We start from the raw sequence: 16,086 nt of genomic DNA on the forward strand, positions 1-16,086 counted from the left end.
AATGAGTGAATAAAGGCAATGCAGCCTGCATGGCTTGTTGTAAACAGGGCTATGAAATCAATTTTGTAGTCCTACATATGAATTCCAGTGATTCCTGAAATTCTCAATTACTACTGGCAAACATGAAACTTGGTTTCTCTATTTAGCCACGTTTTCTTTTGAAGAGACATTCACTTTCAATATTCTAATCTACCTTAGGATACAATTAACATAACAGTATAAATAATTCTTTATCAGTCTTCCTCATTTCTATAATTCAAGATGGCAAAAAATCGGACATCTTCTATATGCTGATAGCATTGTTAGAAAATGAACATATAATTTAAAATTCTGATGTACTGCTTGCTGTATTCGTTCACATTCTTTTTTTTTTTTTTAGACGGAGTTTCTCTCTTGTTACCCAGGCTGGAGTGCAATGGCGCGATCTTGGCTCACTGCAACCTCCGCCTCCTGGGTTCAGGCAATTCTCCTGCCTCAGCCTCCTGAATAGCTGGGATTACAGGCACGCGCCACCATGCCCAGCTAATTTTTTGTATTTTCAGTAGAGATGGGGTTTCACCATGTTGACCAGGATGGTCTCGATCTCTTGACCTCGTGATCCACCCGCCTCAGCCTCCCAAAGTGCTGGGATTACAGGCGTGAGCCACCGCGCCCGGCCTCGTTCACATTCTTAACATGATCTTACAAGTCATTAGAGTGGGAACGTATTCAACCACAGGATTAAGTATTGTGTTGTCACTGTAATCATCACAATGAATTACATTATCAGTAAAAAATAACTACACTATATATGATACATATATCCTTGCAATATTCTAGGATCACCTCAAAAATTTCAGTGATAAGTAGATTCTTAGCAAATAAATTATAATGTAATTTTTATCCTACCAGCATTGGTCAGTTGATTCTTCTAAAGAATACATGGAGGGGGAGAGAGAGAGAAAGAGAGAAAAAGAGAGAGAGAGAGAGAGAGAGCGTGCGCACACACGCACAATACATACACATACATTCAGATGCACACAAACCCTCTATATAGTATGACCACACATATATGTATGGATTTACATAGTATAAGAAATAAATATTAGAGCTTAGGCCATATTCAAACATCAGTCAGATCAGTAGTACCTAATCTGTATCTTTTATATTATGAAAAGCAAAATAATGTTTGAAAAGCATGGCATAATCCTCATAATACATATATTTGGACCCTTGGAAAGTTACACTACCATTCCAACTACTTACCAGTTCTTCCGAGGTCAAATGCATCAAACGTTCAGCTATTGCAGCACACTGGGTTGAATCTCTTATAAGTTCCCCTTGTTTATCTCCAACTACTAGCTCTGGCCAGGTCAGTCCTTCATTCTTCTTAATCAAGGAAATCTCCAAGCTATAAGTTCAAATGAGAAAAGTGATGTTACATTAAGCAATTATACAAATTATACAATCAGTAACAACCATTGTTTGTTTCCCTCTTCTATAGAAAGTATTCTCCGGTGTCCAGAGGATGGTTTACAAAAAATCTTGTTCATTTAAGTTTTGCATGTGATGGAAAACCTATAATCCAACAGCAAATTGTCCAGATTTAATAAACAAAGTACCACTGGAAATGGTAAATCAAATGGCTTGAAGAGAGGATTGGCTAAAAAGAGTGAGGCCATCCAGAAAGCACTGGTATGCACTATGTTCCTGATCTTAACAGGAATTCAAGAAGCATGGATCTATAAGACATCTGGGGAATGGTGGTGGGTGTGGGCATGTAAGCAAAGAGGAAAAGGCCTGTAACTAAAGGATAATTCTTTGGGTCTGGAACCAACAATTAACTTTATTTTCAAAACTAAGAGCCATAATATATGATTATTAACCTAAAGATCAAGCAGGTTAAATCAATGCAAATCTTAATTTTAAAATACAGATTTTAAAGACTTGTATAAATAAGGAAAAAAAATTAACTTCGGTAATACAGAGAAAAAAGAAGTTAATGTGTTCTTTATTAACTTACTTAAAATCGAATTCTATACATTTAAGCCATTAAACGATTCCAAATGCACTAGGAACTCTGAAATCATAGACTGATGCAGCAGGAAAGGGAAAAAGAGCAGAGTTGAGGCAGACTATAGACATAGGAGAAGTAGTAAGCTGGCCCATGTAATAGGAAGGAAAACCCAAGTAAGATGCTTTGGGAGCACCCACTGCTATAACAGAAAGAAAAGGGGACTGGTGGTAGCTATTCCACAGAAAAGCAATCTTCTCCATGTGTCATCTTTTGTATACGTGTACCATATTAGCACATGCCCTGGAGCACAATTGCAAGAATACAATAATAACTATAATTATTAAATAGGACATGCAAACTTATCAGCTGTTCTTTTTCAAGACTGTTATAATCACTACCTCATGAATTAATTACAGCATTTAACATTTTTGTGAAACTGCCTATTTTAAGAAATGACACAAAATAATAATATGATACTTACCATTAGCACTGAAAATTACTAGCACAATAAAAGCCTAGATTTAGTTACATTTTTTCTTTTTTCATTTTTCTTTGAGACTCAGTCTTGCTCTGCTGCCCAGGCTGGAGTGCAGTACTGCAATCTCTCTCACTGCAACCTCTGACTTCCAGGTTCAAGTGAATCTTGTGCCTCAGTCTCCCAAGTATCTGGGATTATAGTCTGTGCCACCAGCCTGCCTTGCTAATTTTTGTATTTTTAGTAGAGACAGGGTTTTGCCATGTTGGGGAGGCTGGTCTTGAACTCCTGGCCTCAAGTGATCCAGCTGCCTGGGTCTTCCAAAGTGCTGGGATTACAGGTGTGAGCCACTGCACCCGGCCCCCAGATTTAGTTACATTTTCTAAGGAAAAAGCTAATTCTGATAATAATGATGATGATGAAGATGATGATAATAATAATGACGATAGCTTATGTCAGGTGCTATCTTAAGCACTTTACATGTTTTAACTCATTGGTCAAAACAGCCAAATAAAGTACTGTGAATATTATTATCATCACCACTTTACAAGTAAGAAAAAAAAGCACCGAGGTTAAGCAACTTGCCAAGGTCACAATCTAGTTAAGCACTCTGGCTCCAAGTCCATGTTCTTCACTACTGCACTATTCTGCCTCTCTGAAAAAATACATGTAAACAACTATTAAAGAACATTTACCCAGTGAACTCTTCTTAGTTGCTAAAGAAGACTGAAAGAGTTGATACAATCTGTTATAATTTCCCAAACCATCATTAATTTGCACAGCTAATCAGTGCATCCTTCTTGTAAGACTGAATTTACACATTTTAAAATTAGTATTGTATCCTACCATCCAAGCCAAAAAAAACAAAAAAACAAACAAACAAACAAACAAAAAACCACACACAATGGCAAACATAAACTATAGATAAATTAACAAATCTTTCTCTCACTAACAAAGTGAGAGAATAGTAACTTTTGAAAATGAAATATAGATAATTAAGTACAGAGAATTCTGTTTTTAAACCAAGGATACCACCTACACCACATTGAAATTATCTTTTGTAACACAAAATAATAAACATCTCAAATTTAATGGAAAAATAATACTATTCTATGTTCACACATTGAATGCTGAAATTACTTACATCAAGTCAAGCTATTCCCCTAGACCTTTGCTGGGTTACTTTTTAATGACTTACATTTAACAATATGTTGTTGTTGGTCTGCCAATTTGTAAATTATATACACATAAATATAATTAAATAGAGTATGAGGAGGTACAAAATATGTTTAAAAGAATCTTTCAAGCAATTGTTTTTTATATATTAAAAAGTATAATGAAATCACGAAATGTCTTCATTATTGAAATATAAGCTACCTATTTTTACAACTTCAAACTTTCTATGAGCTAGATACATTTTTCTTAGATGCTCATGATTTAGACTCATATCGGACTCACATGGATCATAAACTACTAATTAATAACTATGTTTTGTGTAAAAACACATAAGTTATCCTTTATGCAACATCAACTTAAATCAGAAGATTTAAGTCGTATTCTAAATCAACCATTTCTCATTTCTGACCAAATTTGATCATTTAAAAAACTGACTGCCTAACTCTATTCATTAATCCATCACTGAATTCAATAATTACTAAGACCTGATTTAAAACAATTTTACTAATCCAAATAATTGGGGAGTAAACTATCTGGAATAACAGATTTGCAAAATGGCAAGGTAGTGGGGGCATAAGATTAGTTTTATGAGACACTTTATTTTTTTTTTTAAATACAGTTTTACTCCTTTAATTGAGGTATAATTCATAAATAAAATTCACAGATTTTAAGTGTAGAATTTACTGAGTTTGACCAATGCATATCTCTTTGTAACCCAGTGAAGACTGAATTATTTCCACCATACAGGAAGTTCTCGTGAATTTTTTCCAGTTGATCTCCCTACACCCTTGAGGTAACAAGTGATCTCATCTGTATCACCATAGATTAGTTTTGCCAGTTCTAGAACTCCATATGTGGAATCATACAGTAAGCTTTTTTGTCTTTGGCTTCTTTCACTCCACATGTTTTTAATCCATTCATACTGCTTTTATTCTAATTGCTAGCACTTTATTACAGAGTAGCTTCCATTATATGAATATATCACACGTACTTATCCATTCACCTTTTCAGTAACACTAGAGATGTTTCTAGTTTCTGGCTTTTATAAGTATATCTGCTATAAATATATATTTGCAAATTTGTTTTGGGTTTTTTAATACAAATTTTCACCTGGGCATGGTGGCTCACGCCTATAATCCTAGCACTTTGGGAGACCGAGGCAGGCTGATCGCTTGAGGTCAGAAGTTTGAGACCAGTCTGAGCAACATGGCAAAACCCCATCTCTAGAAAAATTACAAATATTAGCACTGCACCACTGCACTTCAACCTGTGAGACAAAGTGAGACCCTGTCTCAGAAAAAAAAAAAAAATTATTTATATTCATTTCTTTTGGTTAAACATCAAGGAGTAGAATTGTTGGATTAAAAATAGGTATGTGTTTAACTTGATAAGAAACTGCTAAACAGTCTTCCAAAGTGATTGTATTATTTACTCTCGTACCAGATATGAATGAGTTGCTGGTGCCCCATATCCTTGCCAACCTTTGATACTGTCAGTCTTCATAGTTTTAGTCATGTATCGGTGTCTCACTCTAGTTTGAATTTCCCCAATGTCTAATGATAATTACCTTTTGATGTACTCACTAGCCATTCATATATCTTCTATTGCGACACGTCTATTCAAATCATTTCACCATTTAAAAAAATTGTGGTCTTTTTGTTATAAATTTGTAAGTCTTCCTTATACACTAATGCAAGTCCTTTGTTTAAGATGAGTACTGTGAATATTTTTTCCCAGCCCATGGCTTACCTTTTTTTTTCTAATGGTATCTTTAGAAGAACAAAATTTTTAACTTTGATAGGAAGAAAATGTTTGTTTTGATGAAATCTAATTTACGTATTTCTTTTTTTTTTTTTTTTTTGAGAAGAAGTTTGGGTCTTGTTGCCCAGGCTAGAGTGCAATGATAGCCTGGTCTCAGCTCACTGAAACCTCTGCCTCTTGGGTTCAAGTGATTCTCCTCTCAGCCTCCCAAGTAGCTGAGATTACAGGCACCGCCACCACACCTGGCTAATTTTTGCATTTTTAGTACAGACGGGGTTTTACCATGTTGGTCAGGCTGGTCTCGACGTCCTGACCTCAGGCAATCTGCCCACCTCGGCCTCCCAAAGCACTGGGATTACAGGCATGACCCCAGTACAACTGGCCATTTATGTATTTCTTTTATGGCTTCATGTCCTGAACACACAATTCACAAAAGAAATGTAAATGGAGAATTTACATTAAAAAGATTACCACAGTTTACAAAGAAATATTAATTATTCCACTTGCAGAAATTTATCCTTCATATATATTTCTACACATATAAAATAATATGTATATACAAGTAAGTTACTGAAAATAACCTAAATGTAACAAAACAGAGGAGTAATTGTCTAAAATAATGGTGCAGTTGATAAACTAAAATACTAAGATGTCATAAAAGAGAATTTAACAATTTTTATATATTCATTATGTAAAGATCCCTAAGATTTATCATTGAAAGTGAATAAAAGCAAGCTGGATAACTGTGAAAGTATGTGTTAAAAACATTTTTGTTGTTGTTAGAGATAGGGTTTTCTTTTTGCCTAGGCTGATCACAAACTTCTGGCCTCAAGTAATCCTCCAACCTCAGCATCCCAAAGTGTTGGGATTACAGGCGTGAGCCATTGCAGCTAGCCACCAAAGGTAGTTTGTTTTCCTTAAAAAAAAGGAAAAAGTATGTGCAGTGCTTGAATATATATAAATATCTCTGAAAGTATACTAACACCACCAATTGTGAGCAGTGGGAGGATGGGTGACACATAGGTTTGTGTTGGTAGCAGACTTCTGACTCTATATCCTTTGGTATATTTTAAATTTTAAAGAATGGAAATATGTTATCAAGTTAGAAAATTAAAGAATAAAAAATTATTTCTATTAAAGAGTTTGAAAAAGTTCAATTTAACATAGCCATTTTCACCTATTATTATTATTGTATCCAGAGCTGGTAACAAAAAGTACTATCATATTCTGCAAGTAATAACTAAGCTATTATCTTTAATTTCAACTAGAAATATGTTTTTTGACACAATAATTCTATTTTTAATATATCTTAAGAAAAGTAACCAGCAATACAGACAGAACTACTGTATTAATCTCTGATGTAACAACCGCAGAAAGAGTAAAAAGAAAAGGAAAACACATAGTAGAACATTAAAATAAAACTATAATAATACCTATTATTCTCTTTAATTATCCATGTACTACTTTCATGATCAACAGATGAATAGAGTTTTCCTTCTAAAAACTGGTGATCCTTCAGTACGATGTTGATATGATCAGGCAAAAACTGTACTTGAATGTCTTCCTTAGTACTGTCTTCTGGAAGCCGTATCATTACTGTCAAATCATCTTCAGTTTGTTGCCAGTAATACAGAGGTTCTATTGAGAAAAGAAAAATTCATCATGTAATAAAAAATTAGAGACAACATACACATAAAAAAAACCTAACTAAAAAACTTTTAGCATATTTACTAGTGATCATCTCACAAAACGTAATTATAAACAAATATGCACAGATCTCTTTGAGGAATTTTCACTCAAAGATTTGTAGCAATTAACATGATATTTTCTCCTTCCAGACTTACCTAATGCTTGAGGAGATAAAGCACTCATAAAATACTAATGATAGCAATCCTTAATCCTCATTTCTTCCCTCTCTCCCTCCCTTAATCCCTCTTCCACTTCTTCTTTCCCTTAAACACACACACACACACACACACACACACACACACACACACACACACAGAGTGAATCCCTACCTCAAAAGAACATGAAGTATGTTACCCAGAAAAGTTAGCAAAGTTGTTATATAATAATATCTCAGTGGATATCTTCTGCCAGATAAGGGAATGGGAAGATGTGCAAAACCATATGCACTTTTAGTACAAAGGCTATACTAGTCTAACCCTTCCTATGCATACACTCCGCACCTAAGCAGACCTCCAGACATTCAATACACCTCTTTGCCCAGATTGGCAGCCTTAACTGCCCCACCTTTCCTATGCATAGATCTGGTGTTGGGGGACCCTCTCTGCTTCACACCTAGGCAGACTTTCAGGCATTCAAAGCATCTGTTTGCCTGGTTCAACAGCCTAAGTTAACCTACATCTCCTGTGAAGAGATTTTCATACAGAAGGCCCTCTCTGCTCCATGCACAGGCAGAACTCCAGGCACTTGGGGTACCCACTCTCCTAGATGAGGAGGTTCATGCCATTCCCTAAACCCTGTCCAGAGAACTTGGGACTGTGGGGGGGCTTCCCAGCTCCACACCTAGGCATGCCTGTAGGCATTCAGTGGCTGCCAAGTGGATTCTCCCTTGGTGCTGGTGCTTGTTCCTGCCCTTGGGGGATATGTAGACAGATCTGCCCAGTATGGTCCTGCCCATCTTGGTCCACGCTCCCCAGGGCTGAGCAGGGAACTCAGACAACTGTGCACTCCAATAATCAGCTCATTGCCTAAGGCAACAAAGAGCTTCTCCCAGTAAACAAGGATTAAATACATACCCAGCTGCACTGGCTGCAATTGGCTCTTACTAATAAGCACCATCTACTGGCTTGTAGGTTAAACTACACAGCCAATATATAACCTGCCAACAGAAGTGCACAAAGCTATGAAAAGCAAAGCCCAAAGACCCTACTCAGCAGTCACACTCCCTAGAGAAGGAAAGAGAAAGAAATAAAAACAACAATATTATAAAAAAAGAAAGAAAAAGAAAAAAATCCTACCTGCAGAAAAATATTACAAAAATTAGAAGTGGCAGCATCTCTAGATAAGAAACCAGTGCAGGAATTCTGGCACCACAAAAAAATCTGAATGTAGTGACACAACAAAAAATATCACTAGCTCTCTAGAAATGGTCCTTAACCAAAATGGAAACCTAGAAATAGGAAATAAAGAATTCAAGGCATGGATTGTAAGGAAGCTCAACAACATCTGAGACAAGGTTGAAAATCAACACAAAGAAACTTCTAAAGCAATCTAAGAAATGGAAGAAGAGATAAACATCTTTAAAAGAAATCAATAAGAGCTTCCAGAATTAAAAAAAACTCACTTATGGAATTTCAAAATACAATTGAAAGTTTTATCAACAGACTGGACCAAGCAGAAAAAAGAATTTCAGAACCTGAAGACCAACCAGTCTTTCAAATTAGCCCAGCTAGACAAAAAATAAAGAACAAATTATTTTTTAAATGAACAAAGCCTTTGAGAAATTTGAGATTATGTAAAGTAACCAAACCTATGAACTACTGGTGTTCCTGAGAAGAAACACTAAACAAACAGAAAAACATATTTGAGGGAATAATTCAGAAAATTTCCCTAATTCTGCTAGAGAGGTAGACATCCAGGTACAAGAAATCCAGAGAACACCTGAGAAATACTATACAAAATGAAGATCACCCAGGCATATAGCACTAGACTGTCCAAGGTCAACACTGAAAGTAAAAACCTGGCCAGGTGCAGTGGCTCACGCCTGTAATCCCAGCACTTTGAGAGGCCGAGGTGGGCAGATCACGAGGTCAGGAGATTAAGACCATCCTGGCCAACATGGTGAAACCCCATCTCTGCTAAAAATAGAAAAATTAGCTGGATGTGGTAGCATGCGCCTGTAGTCCCAGCTACTTGGGAGGCTAAGGCACGAGAATCGCTTGAACCTGGAAGGCAAAGGTTGAAGTGAGCCAAGACTGCACCACTGCACTCCAGCCTGGCGATAGAGCAAGACTAGTCTCAAACAAACAAACGAACAAAAAGCAACCCTTAAAGGCACCTAGAGAAAAGATATTACATACAAAGGGGACTCCAATAGGCTAACAGAAGGCTTCTCAGCAGAAACCTCACAAGCCAGGAGAGATTGAGGGCCTATTTGCAGAATTTTTAAAGAAATTCCAACCAAGAATTTCATATCCTACCAAACTAAGCTTTGTAAGTGAAAGAGAAACAAAATCTTTTCCAGGCAAGCAAGCACTAAGAGAATTAGTTACCACTACACTAGCCTTAACAAGAGATTGTTAAGGAATTTCTAAACATGGAAACAAAAGAACAATATCTGCTACCACAAAAACACAAGTACAGAGCCCACAGTCCCTGTAAAGAAAGTACAGAATAGAAACTACAAAGCAACGAGTAACAACTTCATGATAGAATCAAAACTTCACATAACAATATTAACCTTAAATGTAAATGATTAAAATAACCCATTTAAAAGGCACAGAGTGGCAAGTTGGATTAAAAACAAACACCCAACTGCATTCTTGAAGAGACCCATCTCACACATAACAACACCCACAGGCTCCAAAAGTAAAGGGCTGGAGAAAAATCGACCATGCAAATGGAAAACAAAAAAGGGCAGGGGTCGCAATTCTTACATCAGATAAGACAGACTTTAATCCAACAACAGTAAAAAAGGACAAAGGGCATTACATAATAATAAAGGGTTCAATTCAACGAGAAGACTGAAGTATCCCAAATATAAATGTGCTCAACGGTGGAACACCCAGATTCATAAAACAAGTACTTCTAGACCTATGAAAAGACTTAGCCACAAGACAATAGTGGTAAACTTCAACATACCATTCACAGCATCACACAGATCATCAAGACAGAAAACTAAAGAAAAAATTCTGGACTTCAATTTGACACTTGATCTAACAGACATCTATAGAATACTCCACCCATCAACCATAGAATATACATCCTACACATCTGCACACAGAACATAATCCAAGATCAAACACATGCTCAGCTATAAGGCAAGTCTCAATAAATTGTAAAAAATCAAAATCATACCAACCATACTCTAAGAAATCACAGTGGAATAAAAACAGAAGTCACTGATACAATTATGTGATTCTGCCCTTAAGGAACTTACTTTTAGTTTAGTGTAAAAGGTAAGAACATGTATATTAACTTATTTTAAAAAATTAATATCTTCAATACTATTCTACTAATACCATCAATACTAATAATAGATATTATTTATTTGATAACTATTAAGCATCTAATCAAGGAAGCTAATAAATGATTTTTTAAAAAAACATTTTTTTGGTAATGACAAAATGATCAAATTAAACCAGTTCATACTCTTAAGGTAGCATATCTTACAAAAGACTTCTGGAAAATACATAAGAAAATAAAGAAAAAATTACACATCTATCTTGCCCTTGTAGAACTTTTAACCTATTTGGGAAAACAAAAGACATAAATATACGTTTACGCAAATACAAACAAGCTCTGTTAAGATTAAAAATTACCTTTGATTTTCTGTGACATGTCTTCATCCATATTTTCTTCAAGATCTTGACCAACCTGAACAAACGTGAAAGACTTGTAGGAGACAATCATTAGACCATTTCCATCGGGCTCAATAGCAGCATAATGTGGCACTGACTTTCCACGGAGAATATCATGCTTAATAATTTCATATTTTTTATTATCTATAAAAAATAGTATTTTAAAACAAAACATTACAAATAAAAACTATCATCAAAATATTCTGATATTTAAATATTGATTTTAATTATAATTAAATATTTTTAACATATTTTTAAAAGGTACACTATTATGAATCTTTTCATAAGGGTAAACAATTTACAACCTAATTTTCCGTAACTAAGTCCCTATTTTAAAGTACTAGGTCTGTTGAAATTTGTTCCCAATTGTCCTGTCCAATGTGGTAGTCACTTGCCACAAGTGGCTACCGAAAATTAAGTAAAATTTAAAAATAAATTCCTCAGTCACACTAGCCACATTTTAATTGCTCAATAGTCACACATGGCTAGTGGCTACTGCAATGAATGGTACACATATAAAACATCCAACTTGGAGAAATTTCTATTAGACAGCAGTGCCCTAGAACTCCAACATAACCGGCTCTTGGAATAATAGCTTCTATATGACCAACATCTCCTTGACTAAAGCCTGTCTGCCTCTTCATCAGGTACATGATTAGCATCTTCTTCTGAAAAGCGTCACAAATTGAAGATAGGGGGAAACATGCAGTGTGGACTATTTTTCTGCCTGCTCTAACTCCTGATAAGTGGCATTTTAACACTGAAATACATTTATAGCAGAAATGATTTTTTTAATGAACTCATTTATCTATATGCTTATAATTAAACATAAATTAGTGCCACTTTTAACTCTAAGATATAAACAATTAACTGTATTCCAAAAGTTTCTGACAAATTATATTTTCCTATAAAGACAGTAATTTTTTGCTTTAAAATGTTCTCAAATATTTTAGCTGACCCCATACCTTTACCTAGCTGTTACTCTATTAAAAGTGGGTTGTACTTATAGGCTTCATACTGAGTAGTCAAAAATCACAACTCAATGTCATAGTATTATGAGTTATACATAGTAGTATCATCTGTTCTAAAATGTCATTGTTTTCACTCAAAATCCCCACCTACATTCACACATTTAATTCACACATTCAGAACAGGTTTGTAATTTAATAAATGAACAAAACTCCTATACTCCTCTACAGATACGTGCAGGGGCAAGAGTCCTACTTGGCTTTAAAGATCCAAACATAGACATTACATTATTTATAGGGTGGCCTTTTCCAACATGCATGGGACAGAAAAGAAAAGGAAGGTCTCAAAAACTGGATTCCATGGTTAAATACTCATAAAAAATGCTAGGTTAAAATTAAATGTAAATTTTCTTTTTCTTTTTTTTTTGTTTGAGACAGGGTCTTACTCTGTTGCCCGAGGTAGAATGCAGTGGCATGATCACAGCTTACTGCAGCCTCAAACTCCCAGGCTCAAGTAATCCTCCCACCTCAGCCTCCCGAGTAGCTGGGATTATAGGTGCATCCCACCATGCCCAGCTAATTTTTTTGTAAAGACAGGGGCTCACTATGTTGTCCAGACGGGTCTCAAACTCCTGGGTTTAAGTGATCCTCCTGCTTTGACCTCTAAAATGTTATTTTAGAGTAATATTTAAATATGTCAAAAATGTATAAAATATATAAAATTCAAATTTCAATTTCAATGTCCACAGGTAAAGTATGACTGGAACACAATGATGCTCATTCATTTATATATTGTCTATGGCTGCTTTTGCACTGTATCAGCATTGTCGGATAGTTATGACACAGATCTTATGGTTACCAATTGGGACTTCAAAAAAGTTTTCTAATATCTAATCTAAAGTTTAAAGTTACTGTGTTCCTCCAGAGATGAAACTACAACACCAAAAAGAACTAATAAATTATACTGAATTCTTCAAAGAACAAATCTAGCAAACTTATTCAGTTTCTTTATAAATGATTTTGAGATATCTATTAGATAGATGATAGACAGATAGATAGACAGATAGATAGATGTATAGATAGATAGTTTGCTTTAGAATAAAAGGGAGAACTCTCAGGAATCAAATACTAATAGTCTTTATTGAATTGCAAACTAGCAGCTACGGTGAAGAAATTTCTATAGAGAAGAATGATAAGCGAACTTACGTTAACTTATTCATAAATAGGTCAGCTTAATAAAAACTACTGAGAAAAAGAGCATAGAGTCATTATGGAAACAAGCACTCTCAGTACTCAACTACAATTAAAAAGAAAACACTCGATGAGTCAGTAGGAACTAAGCAAAGGCAAAGAGAATTCTTAATACCATTAAAGAAGTCCTAATTAATTCATGAGATTGTAATTTCTTTTCTTTTTTTTTTTTTTTTTGAGACGGAGTCTTGCTCTGTCGCCCAGGCTGGTGTGTAGTGGCATGATCTCAGGCTCACTGCAACCTCCACCTCCCAGGGTCAAGCAATTCTCTGCCTCAGCCTCCTGGCAGCTGGAACTACAGGCACCTGCCACCACACCTGGCTAATTTTTGTATTTTTAGTAGAGATGGGGTTTCGCTATCTTGGCCAGGCTGGGCTTGAACTCCTGACCTCATGATCCACCTGCCTCAGCCTCCCAAAGTGCTGGGATTACAGGCGTAAGCCACTATGCCCGGCCAAGATTGTAATTTTTAATGTCAAGTTAGAAGCTTGACAGACAGCTTCAAACAGACCAAGGTTTAGGACCTTTCTAAACATGGGAATATATCAGGTGAGAAAAAGTAACAGTTTTCCTAAATGTAGAAACAAATAATGAAGTTCAATTAGATTTAAAAGAAATCATACTTGTAATTTAATAAAGATATTAATTTCCAAGTAGGCATTTATATTTATTTACATTTAAATAATACTATAATTTATTAATTTACATTTAGTTTTAGATATAAATTTTTGTGTATTATACATATAAATGCATATATTTTTTAATACATTAAAAATATGCCTGTTAAATTATTCAAAACTTATATAACAATGTCTTTTTTAATACAAAAGGCATAATTGGTTGTGGAAGCACACTGCAATTTTTTTCTATTAACTATACCTGAACAAAAATGATCTATACATATTCATTCCACCAGTGGTGGCAGGTGCCAGGATTATAACACAATGCCTAAGAAAAAGCAAACAGCATTTATAGGGACAGCTTTGCGTTTCAACATCTACTAAATAATGGCAACCAATAGAGAGAGTTTCAGAATTTTGTTTTACCTTTATTTTTGTTACTAATAGTGACCCACTCCAGAGAAACATAGAAACCACTTCCTTTCATATCCAATTCCTCTTTCTCTATTCGAAGAAGTAGGATAGCTATAGAATGTTCTTCAACATTTAGCAATGAGATACTGTGAATTATGATAAAAGGATTCCCAAGTTCTTCATTAAACATAATCTATAAAACAAAATGACACACACACAAAAGTGGACATAATTACATGAACACAGATAGCATAGAGGGAATACATAGGATTCTGGCACTCCAACAATTATTTTGGAGACTATTTATTACAAGAAATTTTTTTTAAAAAGGCCTTTACATAAAGACTGCAAATTTAGATAATGTTCCTTGAGGACAACACTTTAAAGAAAATATTTATTTGTACAACAACAACAAAAAAACTGATCAGTAGTAGTCTTGGCTAAAAACAGAGAAAACAGGGCATCCAAACAGCATCTAAAGGAGAAAGCAAACTAAAAGGTAATCTCCTATAAGAAAGAAATTATCAAGTGAAAAAAGTGTACTACACAGAAGGAAGAGGCAAGGGCAGGTCAGTGTTCATTCCTCCAATCTGTTATCCTGTCTCTTACATGATTTATTTCTACTTGCTTCCTCTCAGTTTCTGGATATTGTATATGAGTGTGCATGTGTGCATGCCTTTTTCCTACTGTTTTTTGTTTGTTTATTCTCTTGAAGTTTACCAAGGTAAGAGTCAAAAATACTGAAGAATAAAGCACCAAAACATTTACTTTCTCAAAAACAAAAGAAACCTATTAGCATTTAAGAATAAGTTAACAAACTCTATTTAAAATATAATCTGAAAGTGTTTTTTCAAAAGCAAAAAAGCATCATACAAAAACACACAAAATCTTATCAAATTCTTTCTTATGCCACAAACAAGATCTCAACAACTGTTATATTCTTAAGAGTAAATACAAAATAGGGAAGGTTTTAAGGCTGCTTCCTAAACAAGATTTCCAAATAAAATATGGATAGATGACAAAATGCCTAACTGAAAAAAAGGTAGCTCTTTAAAAAACAAACAAACAAACAAAACCCCCAATACATGAAATCTCCACATATCTGCTCCTACTTGGAAATCTTATAAAGAAAAGTGTGCTTTAATGTCATCAACTTTCCTATGTATTTGAACATCTGCCAAAACCATTCAAGTAGTAGGCCTTCAGAATCCATTCTAAAGATTTCCATAAACAGAAAAAGCAAAAATTGAAAAAAAATTCCTTAAATACACAAAACAGAGATGACAGATGAAGAAAGGTTTTTATTGGTTTACTAGGTTTTGCTTTTGTTTGGGGAACAGTGGAAACAAAAAAAGGGAGAACAGAAAATGACAAGTTTTGGCAGGTACAAGTAGCTAGTTTATTGTTTCTTTCTTTCTTTCTAGTATGAGTGAAAGGAACTGGAAAGAAACCAAAGGAGGAGACTGCATACTTTTAAAAACTGTTAGGCTGAAGTTTCTAGTTTTCTGAACAAGCCCAGCATCTAAATTGTGATATCGTAGATATATAGCACTTCCATGGTATTAGAGGCAACACATTTGGAAAGCAGGCTGTCTCCTGTAATTTCTTTTTAAACTTCAGTAATCACCACCACCACCCTTGGCCTCCTTTCCCCCTACCAGGCTCTGTAATCACTTCTACTTTTAGCTTTTTCTCTATTACGCCAATTCCCCTAAAGTCCGAAAACCCTCCTGAATTGTTTTGTAAAGCGACCAATATTCCACAGTATCTCTCCCACCTAAATTAATGCCCATGTCTCCTCCCTCTCTCACAAGTACCTCGTCAAAACTATTATTAACTGAAAACATCTCTGAAGGATGCTTATTTACTTAGAACACTA

The 16,086-nt window shown here is 35.0% G+C and overlaps 1 protein-coding gene across 2 annotated transcripts in view; it reads right to left on the reverse strand.

Annotated features, from left to right (window-relative positions):
* Positions 1–16,086, reverse strand: part of NUDCD1 (NudC domain containing 1) — a 71,083-nt gene that overhangs the window by 33,356 nt on the left and 21,641 nt on the right. Inside the window, exons 4-7 of one of the 2 annotated variants that reach the window (XM_017512228.2) lie at positions 14,220–14,400; positions 10,916–11,098; positions 6,842–7,049; positions 1,246–1,390 (exon numbers count right to left, since the gene is read on the reverse strand). In XM_017512228.2, the coding sequence (XP_017367717.1) occupies positions 1,246–1,390; positions 6,842–7,049; positions 10,916–11,098; positions 14,220–14,400 (717 nt within the window). The remainder of the gene's footprint in view (positions 1–1,245; positions 1,391–6,841; positions 7,050–10,915; positions 11,099–14,219; positions 14,401–16,086) is intronic. The other variant, XM_017512230.2, reaches the window with a different exon arrangement.

Source organism: Cebus imitator, unplaced genomic scaffold (genome assembly GCF_001604975.1).
Source record: "Cebus imitator isolate Cc_AM_T3 unplaced genomic scaffold, Cebus_imitator-1.0 Scaffold465, whole genome shotgun sequence".
NCBI classification, from domain to species: Eukaryota; Metazoa; Chordata; class Mammalia; order Primates; family Cebidae; genus Cebus; species Cebus imitator.